The 19,854-nt window shown below is 50.0% G+C and overlaps 1 protein-coding gene across 2 annotated transcripts in view; it reads right to left on the bottom strand.

Moving 5' to 3' along the window:
- Positions 1 to 19,854, bottom strand: part of NSG2 (neuronal vesicle trafficking associated 2) — a 57,648-nt gene that overhangs the window by 18,818 nt on the left and 18,976 nt on the right. The window contains exons 1-3 of one of the 2 annotated variants that reach the window (XM_006097668.3): positions 12,287 to 12,403; positions 11,277 to 11,427; positions 1,977 to 2,060 (exon numbers count right to left, since the gene is read on the bottom strand). In XM_006097668.3, the coding sequence (XP_006097730.1) occupies positions 1,977 to 2,060; positions 11,277 to 11,405 (213 nt within the window). In that variant the 5' untranslated portion in view covers positions 11,406 to 11,427; positions 12,287 to 12,403. Of the gene's footprint in view, positions 1 to 1,976; positions 2,061 to 11,276; positions 11,428 to 12,286; positions 12,404 to 19,854 lie in introns of those variants that run through there. The other variant, XM_023761454.1, reaches the window with a different exon arrangement.

Genomic DNA, 19,854 nt, shown 5'->3' with positions numbered 1-19,854 from the left:
AGGCGACTCTTGCAGCCGATCTTCCTCACCGTGTCTCCCTGCCCTGCTCTCTCCTCGCATCCTCTCCCACGGGCGTAAGTGCTGGGAGCTGCTCTCCGGGGCAGTTTTGAGGTGTGCAGTCATAGCTGTTGCACCTCTGCGCAGGTACTGAAACGAGGGACAGATGCGTCTCTGCTGTCCCACGGTTACCTCTGCCTGAGCAATATGCTGGAGGGTGGCCCGCCGGGGTACCAGCGTCCTGCTCTCTGAGACAATGAACACCTGACTTCCAGCCCAGGGTCTCCACCCGGTCTCCATCTGAGCTCCAGACCAGTTACATGCAAGGGCGGTTTGACCCCCCCCCCCTTCTATCCCCCCAGGCGCCTCACACTCAATGTGTCTCCCCCAGCCTCCCCCCAGGGGCCTCACACTCAATGTGTCTCCCCCAGCCTCCCCCCAGGCGCCTCACACTCAATGTGTCTCCCCCAGCCTCCCGCTTCAGTGGATGGCCTCCCCCAGTCAGGTGAGCCCCCGTCTCTCCTCCTCCAACCAGGAACACACCTGTCAGGCCCACCTCCATCTCAGCCCACCCGGACCCGAGCCCCGCTCAAAATCATTTTGCAATGATTTTCCTTATCCCTCCAGCTCACACACCGGCTGCAGGAACACAGAATGATTTTCCTTATCCCTCCAGCTCACACACCGGCTGCAGGAACACGGATCTGGCACAAAGACAGAGAGGACCAGAAACAGACCAGTATGTTTATCCATGTTCACCCGCCAGTTCCCAGACAGCCTGCCCAGCGCTGTTTGCCTATCGAAGGCCCCAGTCCCCGTTGACACAAACAGTTACTGTTAGCTGTGCGCTGGCCATGCACAGAGCCAAGTGCTTTGCGTGTACTCTGCGTCATCCTCACAGCAATCCTATTGTCTCCATTTGGTCACGGAGGCTATGCCCTGCTTATGGCCACATGGCTCAAACCCAGCCAGACGGCTCCACCGTCCACCCCCAGGACCACCTGTCCTGCTGCCTCCGTGGCTGACTTTGCCTCCTCATTCTCATTAGGTCTTCCCACGTCTCTCTATCCACTTACCATCCTTGTCTGAGCCACTGTTGATTTTTACTTGGACCATTGCAGTAGCCTAAGAGTCTCCCCACAGTCCTTCTTGCCCTCTAAAGCCCATCAACCTCATAAAAGCCAGTGCTTTGGTCAAAACCCAAATTCAATCATGTCTCACTCCTGTTTAAAATCTTTCAGAGGTTTCTAGCATGAAACCCAAACTCCCCATACGTGAACTAGACCTGGGACTGTCAGCCCTCTGCCCACTCCTCCTGCCTCATCTCTACCTGCTCCCTGTGCCCCTCCTAGAGCCCAGCCTCACTGCCCCTTTCCTGATTCAGTGTTGGGGCCAGACTCCCTCCAGCCTCAGGGCCTTTGCACAAGCCGAGCTCTCCTCGCCACTAAAGTCCAGAAAACTTCCCGGGGCTCCTTCCGCAGAGCAGGCTTCTCGGCTCCTCCACGCAACTCGTCCCGTGACACAGGTTGGTCACTTTTCCTCGTGACCCCTCCACCAGGAAACAGAAAGGCAACCGTCTGCTTTTTCCACTAGAAAGTCAGCTTTTCTTTCCCTTTGTTTTTATTGGATCCTGTTGCAACCGTCTACTGAGTAAAACCTGAGTTTCCTTATACATTTCCTGGAGATTGTGCCGGGCAGGCTGGGAGATGGGGACAGGAGGAAAAGGAGAAAGGAGACACACTTATCAGTTATCAAATTAGCCCAACATTCCGGAGCAGAAGAGAGCGTGAGTCACCCTCAAGAGGCAGCGCTTCTGTTATTTGATTAGACTCAGTGACCCAGACAGTGTGGCCCCAAGAAATGGTCCAGAAATAGCCTGTGTCGTTTCCTGTCTCCAGTAGGACCTGCTGCACTTGCACGGGCTCTGAGCCGCCGGAGCCGCCTTACCTTTATCTCTCTCACACCATCAAGACACTGACCGTAAACTCGGCGATCTTCGGCACCCGGAACTTCCCTTTGTTCTTCTGTTCGGGCTGATACTCCGTTCTTGTCTTCACGATCACCTGGAATGGGCAAGCGGAGTTAACACGCATGGAGACTGCAAACACACCACACCTTCCCTTTCCTCTCTTCACTAGGATCATGGCACTGTGCGTAAGAGCAGCAAACAGAGAGCCTCCCTCTCACGCACACACAAGGAAACCGAAACTTCAAATTACCCATCACACTTCCCCGTTCCAACAGAGACCACCATGGCCAACGATTTGGGCCACACCTTTCCAGATGTTTTATATGCATATAGATGCAGGTGTTATGCATACTTGCTATTTAGGCAAATACATAGGTCCTTTTTATGATGGCTTTGCACTCTATGAATTATAACCTGCTTTTATCACACAACACTATACTAACATTTTCCACGTAGACAAATATGTATTTTGCCTTTTGATGTAGCATAATATTCAGTGTATGCACAGAATCTCTATCGTTGAACATTTAGATTGCTTCCGCAGTTTGGGTTATACAAACAAGCTATGATGAACATCCTGTAGCTAAACCCTGGCACATATATTAATTCTGAATTGATTTAGGGACTTCCACAAACAAAAACATAAAGGTCTATTAGATCTATGTTATTTTATTAAAGTCTGAATATTTTGCAACCTGCCTAGACATGTCCGGAGGGAACTCTGTCCCACTGTGCAGGCAGCGTGGAGGGAGAACGGAGCCTGACAGATAACCTGTGACTATGCCGAGCGCCACAGCACTACAGGGAATGCAAAAGCTGCCTGGGCCTCAGGGCCTCACCTGTGAAATCCGGACAATAATCATAACAGAACCCCTCTTTAACCAGTCAGGGTGCCTGTGAGCCAAAGCCTGGGCAGCTTATGGTAGGCAGCATCTAAGATGGGCCTCCAGGTTCCCACCCCACCCAGTGTGCATGTACTGCATAAGATCTTCCCTCGAAGTGTGGGTGGGGCCTGTGTATGTGATAGTCACTCCTCTAATGGCGTTATGACATACACAGCGCTGCCATAGCAGACTGGCCTTGGAGGAGGAAGCTGGCATGTTGTGAGTGGGACATGCGCTAGTACCTGAGGGCAGCCTCTAGAAGTTGAAAGTGAGCTCAGCTAACAATGGGTCATTCAAGATAATGGGAACTTCAGTCCTGCAACCACAAGTATCTGAATTCTGCCAACAACCTGAACAGGCTTGGAGAGGCTCCGGGTGCCAGGTAAGAATGCAGCCCACCTGACATCTTGGTTTCAGACCCAAGAGACCCTGAGCAGAGAACCCACCGTCAGTGCCTGGACTTCTGACCTACAAAAACTGTGAGATAATACATTTGTGTTGTTTCAGGCCACTTAATTTTTGGTATTTTGTTACACAGCAATAGAAAATGAATATAGGCCCTAGCTGGTTTGGCTCAGTGGATAGAGTGTCAGACTGGGGACTAAAGGGTCCCGGGTTCAATTCTGGTCAAGGGCACATGCCTGGCTTGTGAGCTTGATCCCTAGTGGGGGACGTGCAGGAGGCAGCCAATCAGTGATTCCCTGTCATCATTGATGTTTCTATCTCTCTCCCCCTCTCCCTTCCTCTATGAAATCAATAAAAATATATTTTAAAAAATAAAAAATAAAACGAATACAGCTTCCCACATTGCCAAGTCCATCTCAGTGATCGCTTGGCTTGATCCCTTCCTTCCTAGATCCTTAGCCAGCAGACTGGCCAAGTGCCGGCACATCACAGCAGATGCTACCAAGCATGTGTCCTAGTCCTTCCTTCTTCCTCTCTTATAAACATCTGTCCCAAAGCTTCTCAACAAGCTCAAAACCGTTTTCATTGTTCCATCTAAACTTAAAAGGCCCTATGCTGTAGCCGACATGTTGAAACAGGAGACAGAACTAAAAATATACTACTATTGGAATGAGACACTGAATAATCACTACAGGCAGTATCGTTCTAATTGTCATAATAAACATTTTGTGGTTGCTTCTCCAGCACCATTTCTATCTTCAATCAAAAGCTCCTCCCAGCCCAGCTGGTGTGGCTCAGTGGCTGAGTGTTGACCTATGAACCAAGAGGTCACTGATTCAATTCCCAGTCAGGGCACATTCCCCGGGTTGCAGGCTCAATCCACAGTCGGGGGCGTGCAGGAGGCAGCCGATCGATGTCTCTCCCTCTCTCCCCTTAGTGCTCACACTCCATCTCTTCCAAGTCTGCCTGCACCCTCATAGCTCTCACTGCACAGCACCACGGACCTCACCCAGCACTCAGATGACCCACCGGACATCGGCCCTTGGATCGGCTCAACGCCCCTCGACATTTTCTTCCCCCGGTCATCCCCAGCTCAGGAAGTAGCAGCATTAGCCACACCATCATGTATGTCAAATCATATCCAGGAGTCTCCCATGACCCTTGCCTTCCCTTCATCCCAAATGCATTCCATCGCCAGCTCCTGCTTCCTCAGAGATGTCTCCCAAGTCGACCTATTTATGCAGTCACACCTCTGCCACCCTGTCCAGAACGTCATCATCCCTCCAGGAACGCTGGCCCTGCCAGCTTCCGCATTTCCCTTCCTGCCTCCCCAAACCCAGGGACATGAGCTTTCAACACCGAGTGGGCAGCACACAGCAGCGCGCACTCAGAGACCAGAGGCGGCGCCGGGGAAATGACAAGCAGGTGCTTCCGAGTGGCCAGAGCCCGGGGCAGGTGGTGTGAGGGTGGCGGAGCTCAGGATGGCGGGCCAAGCCCTGGAGCTGAACTGGAGGGCAGTGAGGAGCTGAGGGGTGCAGAGCAGGGAAGGGCTGTAGATGTGCATCCAGGGAGAGGAGTGAACACTGGGGAGATGAGGAAGCAGGCAAGTCCAGCCCAATAAAGGTACTGGAACCCACCGGCTGCGAGGCGTGGCCCGCGGCTCGCTGCTCGGTTCTCAGGGAGAGGAGCCAGAAACCCCCTTCTGTTGAAGAGACGCGATAACACCCACTTTTTTTAGTGCCAAGAAGGGAAAGCATTGAAATGCTAGCCAGTCGTTATGAATTGGACCTTGGAGGACTCAGCTTGCACAAGCAGAGAAAGAGAAGAGGAAACGCAATGTGCAAAGAAAGGCTCTATTCTCAGCAGTCGGAAAAAAATGGAGCAAAACAGAGCCCCGAGCTCCTTGAATAATAACAGAAATGGGGCAAAAGTGAAGAGAGCACAGGAAAAATTCTCTCTATTCGCCTTATTACTCAAAGGGGTGGTTTTAGAGATATTTGGAAAAAATGAACCTCCAGATTTTCCAAATATCATTGTGGATCTGGGCAAAGAAATAAATGTGTTTCCTTCTCCTATTTCTGTATCAGTTCCCTTGTCCCGTGGGCGGCGGGCACGGAGAACATCATTTACCATCATCGTGAAGGGATGGCATTGCGAAAACAGGATAAATTATTCATCCCAGAAGGACCCTCATCTGGATGGACCCCCTCCGCTGTCCAGGCCAGATAATACATGGCGGTTCAGATGGCGCAAAGTACAGATCATAAAAATTTAAAATACTACTTCCCGGGATTATCAATAATAAAAAGGTTCCCACATGGCGAGCCCCGGGATTGGCAGGAACGATAAATAAAAGTGCAGAAGTGCTGACAAGGAGCAGGACTGTATTTTTATGAGCTGGACGTGCATGGCCAAAAATAGACGGAGTGGCACCTCCGGCCACCGCTGCAGCAGGGAGGGAATTTCAGAGCAGGGCAGACAAAGGCCGGCGGCTGAGCACCTACTATGTGCCAGGCACTGTGCTGAGGGCCCGGTTCATTCTCCTGACTCACCCTGCGACATTTTCTCTGCCCTCGCATCTCTCCTTTAAAATCGTTATTATTGCCCTAGCCAGTCTGGCTCAGTGGATAGAGCGTCGGTCTGCGGACCAAAGGGTCCAGGTTCGATTCCAGTCAAGGGCACGTACCTCGGTGGCAGGCACCTTCCCGGCCCGGGCCCTGGTCAGGGCTCATGAGGAGGCAACCAATGGATGTGTTTCTCTCACATCCATGTTTCTCTCTGTCTCTCCCTCTCTCTCCCACTCTCCCTAAAAATCAATGGAAAAATATCCTCGGGTGAGGATTAAATAAATAAATAAAATTGTTATTAGTCCCATTTTTCACGAGGAATTCAACCTCGGAGTGCTGTCACTCGCCTCTGATCGGAGGTCTGCTCCTCCGATCAGGAGTTGTCCTGCTCTTTCCTGTCAGGTCTTTAAAAGGGGCCGCCCACTCCGTGGCTGTCACGGCACCAGAGCCTCTACTCCTCCATGACTTTTGAAACTGTTATAAATTGTAAGAATCCCCTGAACGGGCCCCTCCATACTGTACTCGACGAAGTCGCTTTAACTGAGCACCGTGCCTGGGCGTTAGCCCACGCAAACCTGCCTCATTTTCGAGTTGGTTTAACCCGTTCCCTCTCATGGAACATTCCAGTTGTTCCCAATGTTTAAAATACATAAAGGCCTTTGCAGACTTGCAAAACTATACCCATAGGGTCACTGCCTGCCAGTGGGAAGCGTATCGTTTTATAAACAATGTCAAACAGCCCCTGAGAGCAGTGCAGCCGGTTACGTAACCAACAAGGGAGCCTGGGACCTGCTCCCGCCAGCGTTAGCAACACCAGCAGCAGCGATCGGGTTTGCCATCTGATAGGTAGAAAGTTATATTCTGTTGAAAATTATGTTTTTAAATTATAAGGATTTTTAAAGACGCTCAGTGGCCATTTTATATCTGTGTGATAGATCGTCTAGTCAGAGCCTTTCCCCCAGTGCATGGTGGTTTACAATCCATCTCTTAAGGGTTTTGAAGAGCAGAACAGGGGCCCTGTGAGCTGGAAGCGGCAGAGACGGGCATTTCTGTTGCCCTCAGGGGGTGTGGGGAATGGAGGGGGTTGGGGGAGGCGGGGGGAGGGGGGCTGATGGTTCTCTGATCCTGTGTCTCAGGCAGAGGAAAGCAGCCTCTGGGGAAGCCACAGGAGACCCAAGGAAGGATGCAGGACTCAGTAACAAGGGCGGTATCTCCTTTGTGCCCCCTTCCCGTCCACATGTCCTGCCCCTGAACCCCGACCCTTGAAACCCCACCCCTCTCAGCTCATGTCACCTTTACAGCTGGCTTCCAAGCTGTCCACTGGGAGGCATGTTTTCGGCCCAGTGAGGAAAGGAAACAGCGTCAGTGAGCACCCCTATGACACTTCTCAGACCTTTGCACGGCTTTCCCTCGCAGCAACCCCATTAGGTAGGTGTTGTGCTCACTTTCCAGTTGGGAAAAACCCCAAAGCCCAGAGATGCTAAGCTACTTGCCTAAAGCCACACAGCAATTAAGGATCTTAGCTGGGGTTTGGACCCAGGTCTCTAGGACTACAGAGCGCACGTGGTTTGCCATGCACAAGACGGAGTGTGCCAAGCGCCAATAATCGATCTCGAAATGTCTGCACTCCTTCCCCAACGAGCAGGTGAGCCAGGACGTGGAGAGACTTGGAAATCAGTGAGAAGGAGGAGCGCTTGCCCAGAGCCTGGCAGCAGGCTTGCCAAGTGCACGACTCGTCTGGGGCTTTGCCAAGCGGGGCTGGGCTGTCTGGGCTGCTCTCCGCCGCCCTGCCCGCTCTCGCTCCCGGCACACCTGTGTGCTGACTGGCCGCGCTGGTTCCTTGTGGCGCGTCACCTCTCTGAGTCTGTTTCTGCATCTGTGAAATGAGGGAAGTGGTGTGACCTCAAAGAGGATTTGTGGGGACATCTGGGTTATTGTGGTCATTTAGATAAACCAAAGGCAGGTTCTGAAATTGATGTTCCAGCTCTCGGGCGCCCAGGGCCTGGAGAAAGCCACCCCACTGCTCAGATTCTCGCCTGGTCCCTCGCCTGCCCACTGGAGGAATTATGCTCAGCTTTCAGCCCAAGGCACAGGGGGCCTCACTCAGCCAGCACTGCCTGCTGCGGGCCAGGACTGGGGCTACAGGGAACAGGGATAGCCAGGGCCCTTGGGTTCAGTGGGCAAGTCTCCGTGCCAACCCAGGACCAAGTCTGCATAAATCCACCCACATCCCCATTCCACCACCACCGCCAGTGCCCACCACCACCCTCCCCCTCATGCACAGGGCAGCGGTCTCCGGCTGACCTCTGCCTTCTCTCCCCGCCCCCCCCCCCCGCCGCCTCCCTCCCTCCCCGGTCCTGGTGCTGCAGGACACCCAGCGCCTCCTTTCTGGGAAGTGGGTCTGGTGCCTCCAGGAGGGCGGTTTGGAAGGAGAGGGGGAGACAGACCAGAGGACCAAGCCGAGTCCCGTCCCTCCCGTGGCCCGCAGCAGCCAGGGCAATCTTCCTCAGGCGGAAGTCCGAGCCGCTGCTCTCCTGCCCGAACCCCTTCAGAAGTCCCACAGGCCCCGCAGGAGCCGGCGCCCACCTCGCCTCACCTCCAAAAAGAAAACTGTGATGGAACATGGGGTCCACTAGACTTCTTCCGGACCCCGTTCCGGTTTCACACGCGCCCCCCTGCCTAGGACCTCACCACAGAGCGGACTCCTCTGCCGCCCTGAGCCCTGGGAGGGCGGGTCCCCATGCCGTCAGCCCCACGGTACACACGGGGAGGCCGGGCACTTTAGGAAGCTGCTCAGGCCAGTAAAAGGGGGGGCAGCCTGTGCTGGTCAGGAAGCATTTGGGGGACCCTTCTGGCTTCTGGAGTGCAAGCACTCTGCAGACATGTGTCCTGATGTCAGGGAAAGAGCTTGCTTGCTCCTCTGAAGATGATGAAATCTGAATCCCAGCACAGAGAACTGTGGCCTCCGTTCCCACGCAGGGAGAGCACGGAGGCCTGCGCGAGGAGACGCACTCTCACGGGCCGCACTGTGGGTCGGCTGCTGAGCTCACGCTCCAGTCCACGTCTGCAGGTGCCCGGGCCAGCCAGCTCCTGCTTCCTGCCAAGGTGGAACCTTCTAGAACAACACTGCCTGGGTTCTAGGTTCTCCAGACATTGCCGGGATGCTACCACCTATGTGCGTTAGGAAGTTACTTGACCGCTCGGTGCCTGAGCGCCATCATCTTTAAATACTGGGTTAAAGTAGCAACTTCCTTGTGGGGTCCTTTTAACTATTAAAAAGGTGAAAGGACATTGTGCGTGTGTGTACGTGTGGCTCAGACAGCATCCAGCGTTTGGGAAGCACTTGACAATGGTCAATACTTTTCTCTTATGGTTTTGTACCCAGCACTTTACATATGAGGCCACTTCTGACTGTGTTCTGACCGTTGAGAGGCAGGTGTGAGCGTCCCCATTTCACAGAGGAGGAGACTGAGGCTGCCTCAGGAAGACCTCGTCATGAACGCCAGGAGTCCGGGATGTGCCTGCGGGAGGTGTTCCTTTAGGGACCTGCTCTCGGGTGCACTGGCTGCCTTCCCGTGCAGGCCCACAATGCACTTCTCCTCCAGGCTTTGGGCAGAGTGTGGGTCCATCCGGACTGGGCGTTCAGTGGTGAATGGGTCTGTCTCCTCCTCAAGGAGAGAAGAAAGCCCTTGGAGGCAGGAGGATGGGGTGGGTGAGGCAGAAAAGGGGGACAGAGGCCACATAACTCTGGGTGACTTGCAGGTGTGTGTGTGTGTGTGGGGGTGACCACACCACGGCCCCTTCTCCTTGCAGATCTGAGGCTGTAGCTGTGGGCTGCAGGGTAAGGGTTTTTCCTGAAGCCTCACAAAACCTCAGGAGAACATTGCCCCTTTGTCCCAACTGTAATTATTCCTGGGCTCAAAGTCCAGCATCGCCACGTACCCCTTCTCTGAGCTTGGTAACTACCAGACGTCCCTGACCCTCACCTTCTCACAGTACATGTGAGTGCGTAACCTGACTCCCCGCGGGAGTGTGCCTCCAGATCAGTGGTCCTCAACTCTGGCTGCACACAGGGTCACCTGGGAAGATCGAATTAACTCTGATGCCCGGGTCTAACCCAGAGCTTCTCAGTCCATTGTCCTGGGCGTGGCCTAGATTTCAGGATGCGCAAAAGCTCCCAGGTGATCCTCCTGTGCAGCCAAACACTGGGTGCCTCTGCTATCCCTGTGCCAGGTGCCCAGTCAACACTGTCCCCACTCCACGTCCGTGTGAATTCCGTTTGTAAAGACCTTGTCCCTTTCTCAGTTTGGCTCTGCCACCCCCATGCACATTGTCACTCTCAAAACGGATGACTCAACCCCCGCCATGGGCCAGGCCTACATCGAGCTCTGCTCCTCTGTTCACTGGAGAGAGCCAATTGGTTAAGACACACAATGCCTCCCGGAGACGCCAACGAGACAATCAAACAGTCGGAATGATCCATTGTTCGCTCTTCAGCCAGGGAACTCCATCATTTGCCTCCAAATCCATCTCGTCCGGTGTGCAAAAGCTCTCCTGATACAACCCCAGGTGCTCCTGGATGGCTCTTAAACAGCAATGTTTCTCCCACCTGTGCCCATGGTATACCTCCCCCCTCCTGCCACACACACACACACACACACACACACACACACACACACACCTGTGTATCAATGCCCACCTCCATCCCCCATGGACTGCGCCCATGTCAGGAGACGTGCCCTCACAGGCACTCATTTCCAGCCACGCCTCCCCCGAAGACTCTACAGCAGGCGCGCTACTTCCCAGAGCCCTCCCTGCTCTGCACATGCGTGCCCCTCGCCTTAAATGCCCTTCCCTCCCATGGGCTACCTGGAAGGTTTGTACTCACCTTTAAAAGCCAAATTCAAATGTCCTCTGCAGCTTACCCCACCTGTCCCCCCTGTCTCCCCCCCCTCCCCAGGACTGCATTGTCTCCACCTGGGCTCTCACCGTCTGCGCTGCTTGGCAAGAGCCTTTACCGTGATGCACGCATTGGTAGGGATTTTGTAACCTGTCTTTCTATAACCAGCTTCCAGCACAGGGACAGGCCCTTCACAGGTGCTAACTAAATGCTGGTTGGACCGCATCCGATTCTCTGTCCCCAAATCTGCAGCAGTCAATTTCTGAAACATCTCCCCAAAATAATCTCGGCCACCTTTTAGAAGCTGATTATCAGTGTTCATCTGCCAGGATCAACCCTTAAAAAGGAAGACATGTGAACCAAACAAATGAAGGCACACTCACCACAGATCTGAAAGCACACAGGTGACGTCATGCCTTTGGGAGGAATGACTATATTGGACAAGAAAGGGGCTGTGTTTGGCTGACGCACAAGGAAAGGGTCTGGGTGGGATGTTTTGCCGCTTTATTTCCTGAGACGGGAGGAGGGGCTGGCGGAGAAGGGCCCGGCCCTACCTTTTCCGGAGCAGGCAGCTGCAGGTGATTCACCTCCAGCGGGGTGATGAGAGGGACGGTCTGGAAGCCATCCTCCACCGAGGGCGGCTTGGCGCCCTTCTCGCCCGGGGTGCTGTTCAGCTTCACCATCCTTGTGCCTTTCTTCCCGGACCTAGGCGAGCAGTGGGATTCTGGTTACGGTGGGCGGCGAGGCAGGGAGAGGAACAGCGCTGTCCTCAGCAGCCCACTGGGCGGCTTTCAGTGGAGAGAGCAGGCATTGATCTCCCGCTAGATTTCCTTACACGATTCCCAGGACAACTTCTTTAATCATCAAAATACGCCATCTGCCCACAGGGCTCGACAGCCCTCAAATTTGCGAACATCCCAGGTGCACACACACAAAACATATACAAGCTTAAAAGTATATCCCAGACACCAGAGCGAAGGCAGGTGTAGGATCTAGGGAGAAGCTTATAGTGCACAATTAAATCCTGTTATTCTGGGTCACCCTGCAGCATGACAAATTTCTCCCTACCACCCTGGCTGCTATTTTATTCTATTGGCTTTTCTTCAGCAATCTCCCTGAAGCACAACAAATATCTTCACTGTCTCTATGGGGAGTGGACCCTTTTATGTAACATGTATCTTGTACAGAAGATACAATTCCCTAAAACAAAACAAAAAGGAACCGGTTTGAACCTGACCCTGTTATTCAGCCACGAATGCCTCCATTTCCTCAATAGCAAAGGGCCATTTTTTATTTTATTTTTTGCTCCCACGGAAAGTTAGCAAGCCCGGTATTGCAAGATTGCCAACGAGATAAACACATCGCATGTATTCCTCTCCGGCTCCCTTGGAAGACGAGTGGCGCTCCCACCCCACCCCCAGAAGCCCAGCACAACTGAACGTCTCCTGTCAATCCCGCCGGTGGAACATCATGAGACAAAATAGGGTTGTTGCGGGGGTGAAGGGATGGCGGAGGGGTGGAGGGTGTTGGGGAGTGGTTAGAGCAAAAACAAATGCCTACTTACTGTGCTGCACTCTTGGGGGTCAGAGCAGATTCAAGCCAATTTGGAGAGCAGGAGCACGGCCAAGTCCTCCCTCCTCGGCCGGGCTCGTGGTGCTGAAAGGACAGCGCCTTGCGCGTGTCTGGATCCGGGAGCTTCTGCGAGCAGGCGCCGCCAGCGAGCGAGCGGGGATGAGCTGCTGGCAGCCGCCTGCCTGCGCGCTCGCTCGCTCGCTCTCTCGCCCCCTCCCACCGGGGACCGGGCTCCCACACCATCTGTCATCTGGCACCACCTGCTGTTTCTCATGCATGGCCACAACCAGCGCGGGACAAAATGGTTTCGAGAAAGTGGCAGGGATTCTGGTCACACACGCACATAAAATGTAATACACCCCGTAACAGGCCATCCCCGCGCCTGTAGGAAAACTGGAAAAGCACATTTATTGGGAAAAGCACCGCCTCTGAAGATCTCCCAGAACCATGCTGTGAGGCACAGGGGGCCCAGGCCCTGCCCTGCTCGCCCTGCCTGCGGGAAGGAGAAGGGTAGGGGGGCGGTATTTATTACCTCCCATGCAGAGGGTGGGCAGCGCTCCAGGCTCTTTGGGACCACGTCCCTCATTTGCACAATGTGGTGCCTGCAGGAGGGGGCTGGTGGGAAAAGCATTTAGCTCGGAGCGAGCAGTGCACAAACATAAACTGCTGTCCTCACAATGCTCCGTGAGCACACGGGTCACATAAGGTCACAAAACACCAGGAACTGGGATTTGAGCCCTGATCCCATGCCACACGCAGAAGTGGACAAAGGCATTTCTTGGAAGAAAGGAAGGGAGCATTTCCCAAAGTGGACGGGAGTGCCGAGTAGTCCCAACAACAGATACCTGTCCACCACAACACCGCGCCCACAGTTCAAAGTTCACGGGCTTTACTCTTGACCTAATAATACGCCCTTAAGGCAGTGTATGGCCCAGACTGGATGAAACAGACACACTTGTTCTTCTGAGCCTCATCTGATAATTCTAGGAGGCTTTCACCATCAATTACTTACAAAGAATATTTTTAAATCTGTGTTTCCAGCATAAAATTAGATGCATTGTTTTCACTTAAAAATTTTAATTGCTATTTATTGTTTCTATGAATTTGTAACCAGTTTCCTGAATAATTTTGAGTGTAGTGTGGGACTTAAAGATACAGTCTTTGGAGCCAGACTGTCTGGGATTCCCCCTTCTGCCACTTGCTAGATTTGTGACCTGGGTAGTTTTTTAACCTCTCTGTGACCCAATTTCCACATTGTAAATTGAGGGTACTATTGGGTTGTTATAAAGATTAGATGAGTTAATACAGGCAAAGTGCTTAGAACAACATCTCTAAGTGTAAAACAAATATTACTCTTACTCAATTATTAGATAAGCATTTTAAAGACTCATCTCTTATGGCAATCATTTTTAAGTTTTCTAATTTACCAATTTATACTTTAAAAAATTTTCTTTTCCCTCATTTCCTGAAGTTTATCTCATTTTTCTCTTTTGAACTTCCTGAGACAGATATCTAGTTTATTGATTTGCCTTGTCCCTGTCTGGTAATGAAAGAAATTAATGCTCTTATTTTAATTTACTTCTGAAATATTTGCTTTTTCATTACAGTTCCTCAATTATTTTATAACTAAAGATCTGCTTCTCTGACTCCAGTCATTCAGTAAAATAAGTTTGTTTTTCATTTTAATTTCTAAATGCTATTTTTCTCGTTGCTAATTTATCTCTTTTAAGACTAGTTTCTAGTTTTATTGCATGTGGTCCAAGAGTGTTTTCTGTATATTCTCTGCTTTGGGGAGTGTATTACATTTTCTTTGTGGTCTAAGATATGAATTATTTCTGTAAAAATTCTCTGAACATAAGGAAAGAAATTATATTCTATATAAATATAAATTTTATACATAACTATTAAATCAAGTTTGTTAGTTATTTAAATCTTCTGTACACTCATTGATTTTGTTTTTACTTGCTTGACCTGTCAAGGAATTAGAGAGGGGTGTTGTTATGTGCCATTACTTTTGTGACATTTCTCCTTGCATTAAAGCTGTGTTATTTGGTATATTAGCCTCACAAATTTGCATCTTTTTATGAACTTTGCTTTAATGAACGTAAAAGAATCTATTTGTCCATTTCGTGTTTTGTGATTTGAGTTCCTCTCTATCTAAAATACAGTTGCAAACCCTTCCTCCTACAGATTCCATTTGTTCTCCCCAGCCTTTTAAAATCGCACTTTATTTCTTGACTAGGTCATTTTAAGGAACCTTTTTAACATGGGATTTAAATACTTATAATTAAGTCTGACAATAAGATAATTGTCTTACATTTTTTATTTATTATTTCTTGTGATTTCCTTCATTGTTTTCTACATACACTTTCCCCTCTAGCTACTTGGGACACATATGTGGGGTGTTGTTCTTTTTTCCCCCTTTGGTGATTTTTTAAAAATATATGTTTATTGAATTCAGAGAGGGAGAGGGGGAGAGAGATAGAAACATCAATGATGAGAGAGAATCATTGATCGGCTGCCTCCTGCACGCCCCCCACTGGGGATTGAGCCCACAACCCAGGCATATGCTCCTGACCGGAATTGAACCCGTGACCCTTCAGTCCGTAGGCCGACGCTCCATCCACTGAGCCACGCCGGCTGGGCTGGTGATTTTTTAATGTCAGAAAACATCCCTGAACTGACAGCCATCTCTCAGCCTGAAGAATAAAACAAATTTTTTTGGTCTCCTCCCATGGAAAAGAGGTAATTATCACACATTCGTGTCCTTTTCCTGCTTCTCCTTTTCCCCATGCCCATCAGATGCTAAGCCTGTCTTTACTTTCACTGATGCCTTTTTCACATTTTATTCCCATTCCCTGAGACACTCCTGTCAGAACTGGAAGTGGGAGGAAAGTGAACAAATGCGAGTCTTTTTCCAAAGGACTCAGAGGAGGAGGCTTTATGTGAAAATAATTACTTTACATACATACATGTCAGTGAGCCGGGTCTTCTGTGATCAGTGTCATCACGTCTCGGCACTAAGAGTTTTGCTTTGTCTCCATGTATAGATATATCTCCAATGAAAGAGATGATAAAAGCACTTTAAATGTCTCATTATAAATCACGCTGTCAGTTTAAGAATGTTATCCCAAATTTAATGGTGTGGTAGAAATATAAGCCTTTTAGAAATCTGTTCTAAGACTCTCCCAGAGGCAAGCATAAAGGGAAGCTATGCTCAGACTCTTGCTAGCAGCTCTATATTTAAATTTCAAATAACAGCAGTCAGAGAGCTATGAAAAGCATGAAGCTCTCTTACCACTTAAAAAGGAAATGGGTCATTGCGGACTTCGGACTTAAAGGGGGAAGGACAATGGCGAGGCAGAAAGGCCATGGCAGAAAGGCTAGTCCCAACTTCTCCTCCGAGTGGCTGGAAGGGCCGAGGACAGCGAAGTGAAGGAGGCAAGCCCTGTGGGTGAAACTGACATCAGCTTCACACAAGCAGGATGACTTACACAGAGCTCTTCCCACGGAAGCCTGGGGATGCACTCGGGAAGAAATAATTTGATGAGAGTTTTTGTATTTTGCCTAGAACTTTGTCTGTAAAAGGCATTCCGAGGCCTCTTCCTGTTAAATGATCCATTCAGCTGTCTCTTCAACAAAAGCTGTCCAGTCTGTTGTAAAATAAGTCACCATCGAGTGGAAAGTTTGGTTGCAGAACAGGTTCCCCAAAAGCCAACGCGGAGAGCTTGGAATGCAGGCATTTACTGGGAGCGCGCTCAGGATGGAGCGGGAAGGAGAGGAAGCAGCCTTGGTCAGGCAGAGAACTTGAACGGCAACATAGTCCCAACAAAGGCCTCAGCCATCTCCCAGGCCCTCTGCAGCTAGGCTGGCTCTTTGCAGTCGTCCTTCACCGAGATTGGGTGCCCTTCCCCAGCAGGTGAAGACTTGGGCATGGTGGCTGTCCTCAGCCAAGGGCAATACCCGGAGAGGGCTCACAGCTAAGTGGCAGCTAACAGCAGAGGGACAAGACTTTCAGTCCTGAAGGCGATCTACCTGGGCAGCGCAGCTTCCATCGCGGGCTCTGCTCCAGGCTGTCTCCACACCATACTTGACAATCATACCTCGTGACTTCAAATACCATTCAGATGCCAATAACTCTTAAATGTGATCTCCAGCAGAGAGATTTCTTCTGGACTTGATAGGGGCAGAAATAGAATGTTGGGGACCAGCTAGAATTGTGAGAAATATTAATCACGCTCTGTTAACCGTGATGGTTTTGTTCTGATTATTGAAGGCACGTTCTAACCTGGCTGGGAGTTGCACCGGGGACCTGGGAGCTCGCCTGGAGATGCAGCCTATTGTCATGGACAGATGAACAGCCTTGTTGCAGAAACCAGAGTCTCCAGCCCTTTGAAGACCCCCAGCCTTTGCTTACCCACAGGCCTTTGCAAATCTCCAGCCTGTATTACCTGTAAACTGCCCATTTGGCATATCATTTTGCCTACTTCCCTGTGTAATCTTTGTCCTTCTACTCAATATAAGCAGCTGGCTTATGGGGGGTGGGAGAGGGGAAGAGGAGACAGAGGAGATTTTTGTGGGTGACCCGCTGCTCTCATATTGCCACAATATTGGAATAAACGCTCATACATGATTCCACTCTCTCTCTGCTTAATTGGCTCAAGTAGTGACAGGCAGCTACCCCTTGATTGTCAGGTTATAGACTCAGATCCCAAAATACAGCTGTTCCCTTGACATCTTCATTGGGTGGTTCAGAGGCACTGAGCCGAGCCTCGACGTGTCCCCAAACTGCACTCCCTGGACCTGCCCCTCCTCCTGTGGCCCCATCATCCATCCACTGCCCCCGCCAGGAAACAGAGAGGGGTTCTCGACATCTTCCTCCCTCCTTCATTCAATCACCAGCTCGCTGTTTCTCCCTCCCACATCTCCAAATCAGCCCCCGTCCTCTGTGCTGCCTCCTCATCCCCTCTCCCTCCGGAGCTGACAGGTCTCCTGACACTTGCATCGCCCCCCTCGCCCACCTGTTTTCCATACCAGAGTCCAAGCAATGTCTGCACAACGAAATCCTGGTGATGTTGCCCCCTTACCTGGAACTCTACAGGGGCTTTTTTTTTTTTTAAGATAAAGACTAAAATCTTAAACTTATCCTCTACGGCTCTTTATGATTTGCCCCCTGCCTACCCAACAAGCGTCACCTCCTGCCACTCTCCCCCTCCCCTGACCCCAAACACACACTCCTCCCCAACTCAGACTTTCAGCACGAAAATGGCGCCCTCTTCGGGGAATGCTCTTTCCACTCCTCCCATGTCCGAGGGTCTTTCAGAGCCACTTAGACATCGACTTCCTCAGAGAAGTCTCCCCGAGACCCCAGACTATATTTGGCTCCTCGTGCACATGCTCCCTTCATACTCTGTTCTCCTGTTGAAATACGGATCATTCTTTAAAACTGCATGATTATTTGTGTAATGGTGGCTGGGTAAGAATCGGGATTGACATGCAACCTACATGTTAACCAGGGGGTGGATGAGTACATTTTGGTTCATTCATTTTGATGAATACTATTCAGTCATTAAAAATTATGTCATGGAATGTTGCAATATGGCAAATGTTTATAATGTTGAGTAAAAAGAATAAAATTGTATAAACATCTCAACTATGCGAAAATATAAAGATTTAAAGACACTAAAATGTTTATAGGGTTTTTTTCCTAGATGTTTTTATGGGTGATTTTCAACTTTTCTTAATACTTTTTTTTCATCTCCCCAAAACATGTTAATTATTTGTAAGTTCATGGAAAAAAAACATGAATAATTTTCTGCTAGAGAAAAAAAAATTTGAGTTCTAAACAACAAACTTTAAAAAAATATATTATTTTATTGATTTCAGAGAGGGAGAGGGAGAGGGAGAGATAGAAACATCAATGATGAGAGAGAATCATTGATTGGCTGCCTCCTGCATGCCCCACACTGGGGATCGAGCTCCCAACTCGGGCATGTTCCCTGACCAGGAATCGAATTGTGACCTCCTGGTTCACAGGTTGATGTTCAACCACTGAGCCATAGGCTGGGCAAAAACTAACTTTTTAAAAAGCAGTGGGCTTGTAAGAGGCTAGTAAGCCATGTGGTGAAGTCAGAGTTGAAGGTAAGGTCGCTGGGCATCATGGGAAACCTTGTGGAAGATTCCCATTATGGCCCTGAAACCCTCTGATCCACCAGAGAGGATGAGCACACTATAAACATCTATTATTACTTTTTCTCCCAGTTTTATTGGAGTATAATTAACAAATAAGCATTGTGCCTATTTAAGATGTAAAATGTAATGTTTTGATATATGTATACATTGTGAAGTGATCCCACAATTAATCTAATTTACATATTCATCACTTCACAGTTACCGTGTGTGTGTGTGTGTGTGTGTGTGTGTGTGACATTTAAGATCTAGCATATCAAGCACAGATACCTTCCCAGACCAGTGGATGCCCGAAACTGGCTAGTACTGAAGCCTACGTATACTGCTTGTTCCTATACACAGATACCCTTTCACTTAAAGGAAGCTCTTTATGGCTTCTCTTTGACACGTGTGAACTGCTAGGATCGCCACTCTTGCACTTTGAGGCCTTCAGTAAGTAAAATAAGCATGAGCATGAGCACTGGTGCACTGCGACAGTTGGTCTGATGACCAAGGCGGATGACTTCATCGCACGTACTCAGAATGGCATGCAATTGAAAACTTATGAACTGTATATTTCTGCAATTTTCGATTTAATGTTTTTGGACCACAGTTGACTCTTAGTTACTGAAACCACAGAAAGCATAAGGGAGACTACAGTAGACAACACAGCAGTATTCACTACAGTCACCATGTGCCGTGGGGCTCCAGAACCACTCATCCTGCGTGACTGTTCCCTCGACCAATGGCTCCCACTGCCGCCCCCCCAGCCCCTGGCAGCCCCCACTACTCTATGAGCTCGGCTTTTCTGGATTCCACCTATAAGTGAAACTATGCAGCATGTCTTTCTGTGCCTGGCTTGTTTCACTTAACATGATGTTCTCCAGGCTCATCCATGTTGACACAAATGACAGAATTTCCTTCTTTTTAAAAGGCTAATATTCCATTGTGTGTGTGTGTGTGTGTGTGCATGTATGTATGTATCACATCTTCTTTATCAATTCATCCTTTTTTTAAACTTTCAGATTTTTAAAAATATTTTTTTATTGATTTCAGAGAGGGAGAGGGAGAGGGAGAGGGAGGGGGAGAGATAGAAACATCAATGACGAGAATCACTGATTGGCTGCCTCCTGCAAGTCCCATTCTGGGGATGGAGCCCACAACTTGGGCATGTGCCCTGACCCGGGAATCGAATCATGTCATTTTGGTTCATAGGTCAAGGTTCAACCAATGAGCCAAACCAGCTGGCTCCATTCACCCACTGACGAACACTTGGGTTGATTCCATATCTTGACTATTGTGAGTAATGCTGCAGTCAACTTGGGAGCCCAGTTACTTCCTCAAGACACTGTTTGAATTTCCTCTCCATCCCAACGCAGCACTGGAGTAGCT

This window comes from Myotis lucifugus, unplaced genomic scaffold, assembly GCF_000147115.1.
Source record: "Myotis lucifugus unplaced genomic scaffold, Myoluc2.0 scaffold_208, whole genome shotgun sequence".
Classification (NCBI taxonomy): domain Eukaryota; kingdom Metazoa; phylum Chordata; class Mammalia; order Chiroptera; family Vespertilionidae; genus Myotis; species Myotis lucifugus.
This window is presented reverse-complemented; position numbering and strand designations above follow the sequence as displayed.